This window comes from Peromyscus leucopus, chromosome 8b (assembly GCF_004664715.2).
Source record: "Peromyscus leucopus breed LL Stock chromosome 8b, UCI_PerLeu_2.1, whole genome shotgun sequence".
In the NCBI taxonomy this organism is placed as follows: Eukaryota; Metazoa; Chordata; class Mammalia; order Rodentia; family Cricetidae; genus Peromyscus; species Peromyscus leucopus.
In genome coordinates, this window is record NC_051086.1 from 67,226,690 (window position 1) to 67,235,997 (window position 9,308).

The 9,308-nt window shown below is 49.0% G+C and overlaps 1 protein-coding gene across 4 annotated transcripts in view; it reads left to right on the forward strand.

The window, feature by feature from the left end:
* Hnf1b (HNF1 homeobox B) overlaps positions 1 to 4,332 on the forward strand; it is a 54,374-nt gene extending 50,042 nt beyond the window's left edge. For all 4 annotated transcript variants that reach the window (XM_028890575.2, XM_037201019.1, XM_028890574.2 and 1 more), the window contains exon 9: positions 3,365 to 4,332. In XM_028890575.2, the coding sequence (XP_028746408.1) occupies positions 3,365 to 3,385 (21 nt within the window). In that variant the 3' untranslated portion in view covers positions 3,386 to 4,332. The remainder of the gene's footprint in view (positions 1 to 3,364) is intronic.
* The last annotated feature ends 4,976 nt before the right edge of the window (positions 4,333 to 9,308 follow it).

Here is a 9,308-nt window from a genome sequence, read left to right on the forward strand (position 1 = left end):
CTCTCAAATTGAGGCCACCTAAAGTAGGAACTCTTCATTTGCCCCCACTTCTCCTTACCTGGATTACTTCTTTGTTTTGCAGTTCCCTTTCTAAACCCCCTGCCCTCCTTTCTTACGAGAGACCTTAATTCTTTTCTCCATACTCCACATCCTGCCCATCAGTTGCGTTCTACTAGGAGTCCTTTAGAACAAATCCTAAATCTGACACTCCTCACCACTCCCGTGGGCACCATCTTAGCCCAAGCTCAGGCGTCTCTTGTCGTCTCCAGCTGATTTCTTTCAATGGCCCTTGACTCCTGCCTCTACTCTTGGACACGACACTGTGGTCTCATTGCAGCAGCCAGAGGATCTCTTCAAGAGACAAAGCCAGCATGTCCTTCCCCTGTCAAAACTCCCCAGTAGCTTTCTGTGGCAACAAGGCGCTGATCTTCTGCTCCTCCTTTGCTCACTGGGCTTTAGTGGAACCAGGGACTCACAACAGCCAGCAAGTGACCACACTCAGTATTGTGCATTTGGCCTCTTCTGCCTGGAACACAATTTGTGGGGCTTTACATGCTGTTCCTACATTTAATTCAATTCAGATGTCACTACCTCTCTAAATGATTTCCCCCTTTCCCTCAAGTCAGCCTAACTTACCAGGCTTGTTTTCTAAGAGTATTTATCTCCACCTACAAGGTGGTGACTTAGGATATAATGTGATGTTTAGTGGCATATTGTTCAAACTCACTAGAATGTAAACTGTGTGAAATTACAGGCCAGTGCTGCTCACAGCTGCGTGCCCCGGACACATAGCAGGCACTCAGTAATGGGTTAAATGAATAAATAACAGCCACCTACCTCGAAGGGTAGTTGGAGGCCATCAAGATGGCTCAGTAGGCAGAGACCAGTGACCTGAGTAGATCCCCAGCACCCACATGGCAGAAAGGGAGAATTGACCTTTGCAAGGTGTCCTTGGACCTCCACACACAAGCTGTGGCTTGTGAATGTCTGCACGCTTGCAATAAATAAATGTTTAAAAAAATCGATGATAGAAGGTTGTGTGTGCAAAGCCCTAAATATAGTGTCGGCACACAATGGGACTTTAGTATGCATTAGCTACCACCATTATGTAACAAATCGTCTGAGGGTGAAGGCCTTGGCTACCACACCTTTCCGACAGAGGGTCACAGAATGGTCCTCTGGGCCAGGCCCCCCATGGGACTGGGTGTGCTAGGACCCCAGTGTACCCCTTATCAGATGTTTATGTTTAGACTTTGAGGGGAGCAAATAATTCCAGTTCCCTTGACAACATTTAGGGCTCTGCCACCATTTTATTATGTGAGCAAACATCTGATAGCTGGGAAGCCCATCCCTAATGACAGGTCATAGAATCTCACTGGCGTCTCCTTATCTCCCCCTCTTGTTTGCTCTTCTATTGAAACCTGCGAGGTCACAAGCCATTTTCTCTCTCTTCCACCTGAAATCTGAAAATTGGAAGGAAAAGGGGAGGGCCTGAGAGTGGGGGTTGGCCAGAGGCAAGAGGAGGAGGCAAAGGGTATCAGAAGATCCTGACCAAGGCCTCAAGAATGTAGGAGGACCAGAAAACCAGCTCCGCACACAAATGCATAGCTCAGGCCCACTCTTACGAGCCCTCAAGAGCAGCGTGAAGCGAGGGAAGGGGCCGGCGCTGGACATTATTAATAACGACCATGCAGACACCTCTGAGGCAGCTTCACCTGCACTCGTGTGGCCAAGCCCGCCATAGCTTCCCTTCTGTGGAGGAAGAAACTGAAGCTCCAAGAGCTGTTTGACTGAGAACAAAGGCTAAGTAGGAAGAATGCTCTCAGCCCCTGACACATGCTGGAGGTCACCCAAAAGCAACCCGAGGTGCTGGCTCCAGGCTTCCTGGTTCTGAACCATTGGACCATCCCAGCTCACTCTGAACCTTGCTTTAAAAAAAAAAAAAAAAAAAAAATCTGTCATGATGTTGCGATGACCTCATGGGGGTGATCGTTGAGAGCACTGATTAGTAAGAAAAGAATGGGGTGATAGGCCTGTGTTTCCACGAGTTCACGGAGTGTGATGCATGTCTGTTTGAAGGGAGCATCCTGAGAGAACGGTCCACCAGGCTGAAAGGAAAACCTTCGGTGCTAACAAAAGCGAAGGGGTGAGAAGGAGAGCAAGCGGGACTCTGGAAGGAGTTCCGTGCTTTCCTGAAATCATCCCAGGGAAGCCCTGAGCTCCGGAAGGGGAGGCTGCCTCACGTGGGTCCTGTGGCTCCTCCCAGAGGGTGGCTCCAGACACTCTGGGGCCGCCTTCCCTGGCCCACCCAGATGTGTGGCAGCAAACACCGGTCAGCCCGTGACTTCTTTTTGCAGGCCTCTGGTGTCGTTTCCTAATGGGAACAACCCTTGAAAGTTCTTTTTTTGTTTTGTTTTGTTTTTCGAGACAGGGTTTCTCTGTGTAGCTTTGCGCCTTTCCTGGAACTCACTTGGTAGCCCAGGCTGGCCTCGAACTCACAGAGATCCGCCTGGCTCTGTCTCCCGAGTGCTGGGATTAAAGGCGTGCGCCACCACCGCCTGGCCCCCTTGAAAGTTCTTAGGCTTTCCAAAGCCCTCGCCCTGGTGGAAATTTCCTCACTTGCTTTATGGCCCTGCTGCTTCTGGGAGATCAGCAGTGTCAACAGAGCCCGAGGAGTTCTTAGAAATGCGCACTCCTGGGGCAGGTAGGGCGGCTCAGCCGGTGAAGGAGCTTGCCGCCAAGCCCATCAGCCTGAGTTTGATCATGGAACTCACACAGTGGAAGGGGAGAACTGACTGGTGCAGGTTGTCCTCTGACCTCCACACGTGCACGGGGAGTGCATGCACACACAGATAAATAAAGGCCAATAATTTTTAAACTGCGAATGCAAAGTCCTAGGCCTAACCCAGGCCTAAGAACCAGAAATGGATCTATGCTTTAGCAGCATCCTTGTCCTGGTTGTTCATCCAAGTTTGGGAAGTAGTGGTCTAGGGCACCATGCTCTTAGAGGTTTTAGGAAGAGACTTCCACAAGAGGCCTAGAGCTCACCACCCTGCTGCTTTGTGATCTCCCTGAGCACTGTACAAATGTCGTTCTCACAAAACCCCACTTCAGAGGGAAGGTCGGCAGATCGGGACAATGTCAGGGTCTCCAGCCATCCGCTTCTTTCCTCAGAAGTGCCCAGGACAGCTTTCCTCAGGGGACCATGCTTCAGCAACCACGATGCACCCCATTCCAGCCCCCCAACCTCCAGGCACTTTGCTAACTGAGTTGGGTGTCCGCCACCTTGGAGAAGCTAAACTGATGGCCTGCATGCACACAGCTAAGCTCTTTCTTTCTCCCCTCTCTCTCTCTTCCTCTGCAGTGTCCACTACAAGCCTGGTGATGCCTACATAACCAACTCACTTTGTGTGCAGCAACAAGGACCCCATTTTCCACACCATCAAGTCTCCCTGGGCAGCTGTCATAGAAAGAAAGACCCAGTGACCTGCCGAGCACCAGGGAGCCCAGGAGAGGGCCCTGCTTACCCGACACCCTGCAGGCACCTTGAACAACCTGCTCTCTAGCGGTGCGGCCTGCCCGAAGCCTAGCTTCCCTTCTCTGCAGTATTGTCACGAGGCCTCTCGCGAGATGCCAAGTACTCTCGTCTCTCCCAGAGGTGGCTGGTGCAAAATGGTGCAACAGGACGTGAGAAAACGGTGGCGTCCCCGCTGCGACCCTTCATCGAACAAACTGATGCAAAAAAAAACTTGAATCTGTTACTGAGATGAGACGAGGAGGACCGAGGAGGATGTGTGCTATTGAACTGAGCCAGACCCTGTAAATACTGACAGAACCCCTCTCCCGTCCCAGATGATCTCAAGATTTCTTCTAAAGAAGTAAATTTGTCCAATGGGTGTAAACTATAAACTATTGTAATTAAGTGCAATTTCCCTTCCAGGTATCTACCCCCACCCTGTATATAATACTAAAGTGTTCTATCACTTTTCTTTGTAAAGGTCAGAGTTGAAATTCCAAGAGTAACTTGTCCCCCCACCCACCCACCCCCACCGTGGGAAACCGCCCACAGTGGGAAATGAATCTCTTCACCACCCCTCCGGCCACAGGGATGGCATACTTTGGACAGACTGCCAGCTAGCTCTACTCTCCTGATGTCAAGACACACCTCTGGATCTCTAGAGGGGTGGGACATGTCGGCAGCATGATGCCCTAGCTTCCTGTGGGTCTGGGCCTCAGCCAGCGGATCCTCCAAGAAATCTGAGGGCAGGGCACTAGCTGGCTGGCAGCCCTCTCAGGAAGCCTCCCATTAAAGCAATTTATTTTGTCACTGTGCAGAGTCTCGCATTTTTCATACCTCCTCCCCTGCTATGGTTTCATCAAGAACCCCTGGCCTGGTCTCTCAGATTTTCCAGTGAGTCCACTAGAGACACAGTGTGTATCTGCTGGGTTTGGCCTGCACGTGTGTCTTCTTCGAGGGCTCATGTTAGCTTTCTCATGCTTCGTGTGGGAAACAGTCATTGTGCCATGAAGACATCACAGGGACAAGGCCATCGAGCCAATTCTGGGTCACTTGTGGTCAGAAAGACAAAAAGTGTAAGGGAGAAAAATGTAGTGATGAACTTCTAAATTCTCATTTTAAGCATTAATTCCAGGCTTCTCGCTACCTTCCTGCCCTCCCATAGGACCATCTGGGCCCAGGAGAAGGGGCTCTTGTGGATGCTCCCACTTCCTTGGTCCTTTCTCTGTTGAGGATACTAATGAATTCAATGCTGACTTGGGAGGAAGGACCCTGCCCTGGCCTCAGTTCTGCCTCCTCTTCTATAGCAATTCCTGCTGGCCTGTGCTTTTTCTACTTTCCAGCAAAGTATTTCCCAGAGAAAGTATAGGCAAAAAAAAAAAAAAAAAAAAAACTGTGGTGACAGTCCCTGGGTGGCAGGTTTTCCATATATCCCAATATAGTGGCAGATGGCCATTCTCAGAGAGCTGGGGAAATTTGCTGAGGACTTACTGTGTGTTCGAAGCAAAGGCAGGTAGATATAAAATACTGGTCCCTACTGGTTCCTGGGTTGCCAGGACTGTATTGGGGTTGAAGTAGTTAAGAGGAAGTTTATAGTTAGGTTGAGATGGAGCCAGGGCACACACACAGATAGCAAAGATTCCCTTGCACTACTCGTGGTGAGCTAAAAGGACATGTCCAGGGTCTGGCTCAGCTGTTAAGAGCCCTTGCCGCTCATGCAGAGGGCCTGGCTTTAGTTCTTATCGCCCGCATCAAGCTGCTCACAACCACCTGTAACTACAACTCCAGGGGATTCAACACCCTCTTCTTACCTCAGGGGCACTGCGTGCACGTACAGACAAGCAGGTACACGCGCATAAATAAAACCTTTTTAAAAAAGTTTTTAGAGGGCATGTCCAGTTCCAGAAAGAGCATGAAGGAGTAAAAGCATGAAGTCTCAACCCTGGCTGGAGCCCTGTAGGCAGATCCCACTGTTGGGGGAACATGGATCCAGGAGGTCGGCTGTACAAGGAGAGAGAGGGAGTGTAGTTAGGTACAGTCTTAGCTTTTCTTAACCAAACCCTATTCGAGCCAAGCTATATAGAAGGGACACCCAGGCAACTGACAGTCCCCGGAACACTAGAGGGCCCTTCCCAACACGCCTTCACCAGCTGAAAGAGGGAGAAAGGTACCCACTGTATGGGGGTCCAGGTGGAAGCTGCCCACCCTGAAGATTTGCAGAAGCCTCATACATCCCTCCCTTACACACGAGCATTCTCTAAGCGCTGTCTTTACCCACCAAGCACAGGTGGTTCTTTTTCTCCCAGGACCCGCTCATGGACTAGGGAGCAACCTGAGTTAGACCCTCTTCATTTTAACATCCATAGGTAGAAAATGAAATCCTTAATTCTGACTTAAACCTGCTTTGAAGTCGACTGAACTGTTCTGAGCCCAGTGGTTGCCGCGTCTCTCCCTTCCCCCTTTCCCCCCCTTCCCGCCCCCAAAGTACAGATAGCTTGTCCTGTTTGCTGCGGAATTCAGGTGGATAAGAATACAATGCAGCTGAGAGCCTGAGCCTTCCACTCACAGTTGGGGGGAGGCCTTTGATATACTTCTTGGAGTCCAGATACCTTGATTAGGATCAGCACCATGGACATATGTAAAACGGCAATAGTAATAATCATGCCGGATTTTTAAGGTCCTTTGAGGAGTGACAGGGCTAATGTCAATGTCTTGGGACTCTGAAACCTGTGCGTACTGTACTGGTATGCATTGGTATGCATTCTTTCTTCCTGTAGTTTCCTGGGCTGGGCTGATGCTTCCAGATGTCAATCAAGATTTCCTAATCACCTGTGTGGTGCTGGGTATTTGGTCAAATGCTTTTGTTTCTATGGCATAAGGCAAAAGAAGTGGTAAAGTGAGGCTTAGGAAGAGCAAATCTAAGGAGAGAGGGCTTGACCAGGGAGTCTTCGTCTCCCACAGGGAAAGAAGATAAAATGGGAGACAGGGGAGGCTACAGAGAGCCCCAGGAGGCTGGAACTTGTCCTGATTCCTTAAATGGGGTGGGGGCAGGGAACAGGGGTCCCAGGAAGACTCTGAATGCCAGGAAGGGGCAAAGTCAGGAGGAGGCAGGAGCCAGCTGTGCTAGAGGTAAAGCTGGCTGATAGCGCCCTTTGAATCGGGGATTAAAGGCATCAAAAGCTACTCTGGAAAATGAGCAATTGTCAAGAGCAGAGCGACACAGTTTCTCCCAACCCGCCACAGGGCTGCTATTGGTAACAAACAGCAATCAGCTGAACTAACCGCCTCTCCGTCTCCTCCCTCCCCCTTTCTGTCTCTGCTTCTCTCTTCCCTTCCTCTACCTCCTGCGTGCCGGGGTCATTCCACTGTGCAAATACTGGTGTCTACTGAGACTTGCAACATGACTGTTTTATAACTGAATCCTTGGCGTGTGCAGGACTTCACACACACACCTGGATGAACTATTTTTCCTGGGTGTAGAGAGAAAAAACACTTTCTAAGGGAGAGCAAGCAGAGCAAACACAGAGGGGACCATGTCAAAAGCAGAGTCACCCAAGCCGGGCTCCCAAGGCTTTCGTGTGTATTTTTATGCCAACACACCGCAGAAGAAAGTCAAAGGTGTTTCTTTTGTATTTTCTTTTCTCACATTATATGTACTGTTAAATTCCCAAAGGAAGATTTCTGTCCTGTGTCCTATTGTCCTCACATCTGTAATAAAATAATACAAGTTATTCCAAATTCATAAAATGGGAGCTAAAGAGATGGCCCAGCAGTTAAGAGCACTGGCTGTTCTTCCAGAGGACCCAAGTTCAATTCCCAGCGCCCACATGGCAGCTCACAACCATCTGTAGCTCCAGCTCCAGGGGATCCGATGCCCTCTCTGGCCCCTCATGGCATGGCACATACATAGGGCACAGACATATAGGTAGGCAAAACATATTCATAAAACAAAAATAATCTTTAAAAAAAAAATGGAGCCCAGTGTGGTGGTGCACACCTTTAATCCAAGCATGCAAGCATGTGGGAGGCTGAGATAGGTAGATCTCTGAATGTGAAGCCACCCTGGTCTACATAGTGAGTTCCAGGACAGGCAAGACTATAAAAGAGACCCTGTCTTAAAAAAAAAAGAAAAAGAAAAAAAAAAGTGGAGAAAATTGAGTGTCAACCTCTGACACTTGCACGTGTGTCCACGCAAACACACTCAAAGGCCACTTCTCCCTGGAGCTTCCATTTGACTGGGATGGAGCCAACAATAACTGAATAATCCACATAATAAATACATATGAAATAAGTGAGCATGCCAGGTGGTCATACAATGTGAAAGAAGAAAGGGGGCTGAGGAAGAAAGGAGAGCAATCCATTTCTGAGTGGGACTTCCTTTACCTTTTGTCTTCCAACATAGGCGTCACCGGCCATCCAACCAGGGCGAGATCTCTGTGTGTGTGCTTCAGAATCACGTGCATAGCTGGTGAGCCGGCCCAGGCAGAAAGGGTGCGTGCCGCCAAGCCTGGTGACCTGAGTTCAATCCCCTGAACCCCACCTGGTTGAAGGAGAGGACCAACTCTTGAAAGTTTTCCTCTGACCGTTATGCACACCCATGCAATAGATAAACAAATTAAATAATACTAAAGGATCACCTGAAGGAACAGCTGAAGATGTGTCCCCTGCCCCTTTCTCCTCCAAGGGATTAGAACAATGGCTTCAAAAAAAGGTAAAATGGCTGGGTGGTGGTGGCGCACGCCTTTAATCCCAGCACTCGGGAGGTAGAGCCAGGCGGATCTCCATGAGTTCGAGGCCAGCCTGGCCTACAGAGTGAGTTCCAGGACAGGCGCAAAGCTACACAGAGAAACCCTGTCTGGAAGGAAAAAAGAAAAAAAGTGAAATGGTGGCTTGAAAAAAAGAAAGTTTGCTCTCACATGGGGTGGGGGGCAGAGACCATTTTAGGTGGAAAAGGTGCTCTGCTGGGACTCCAGCCTAGGACCTTGTACACTCGAGGCAAGCACTCTGCACTGAATTATATTCCCCGAGTTTGGGGGTTTCGTTATTGTTGTTTGTTGTTGAGATGAAGTCTCACTGTGTCACCTAAAATGGGCCGAATTCGTGATCTGACTGCCTCTAGCTCCTGAGCAGCTGGGATTACCGTGTGTCCACATCTCTCAGGGAGTGAGCCACATGGAGGCAGGAAGTCTAACATCAGTGCTGCTGGGCTGGCATCCTCCCTCCCCAGAGGCCCTCAAAGCCAGCCACCATTCCATGCTCTTCCAGGGCCTCGTGGCTTGTTGGCATTCCTTGGCTTGTGGTCACATAACTCCAGTCTCCCACGGTGATTACCTTGCTTTCTCCTCTGTGTCCAATCTCCCTCCTTCCATATTTTAAATATACAGATCTGAGTATATTTGGGGTTCATAATATTATCTGAGCTAAGCTTTCTTAACCACATTTGCAAAGACCCTTTTTCTTCTTAGCACTCAAAAAGGTCCAAAGGTTTATAAGCCGCTGCTTTTGGGGGTCAGTCTCATTCAAAGATTTTAATTCCAAACTCAGAAATAGAATCTAAGGTGCTCATTTCTTTTGTAAAACGTTTTACGATTCACTTTTTTTTTTTTTTTTTTTGCTCAGAAAATGTGGTTGATAACAAGAAAAATGCTTGTGTCCTAATCTTTATAAAAATCTTTCAGGAGCCAAAAATACTTGAGAGTGGTTCAAATCAGTAAGTAAATGAAAAACTCAAGGATGTCGCTCATGTTTGTATCGTGGAGACAGAACCACAGGCGGTCGCAGTGGTTAGGGT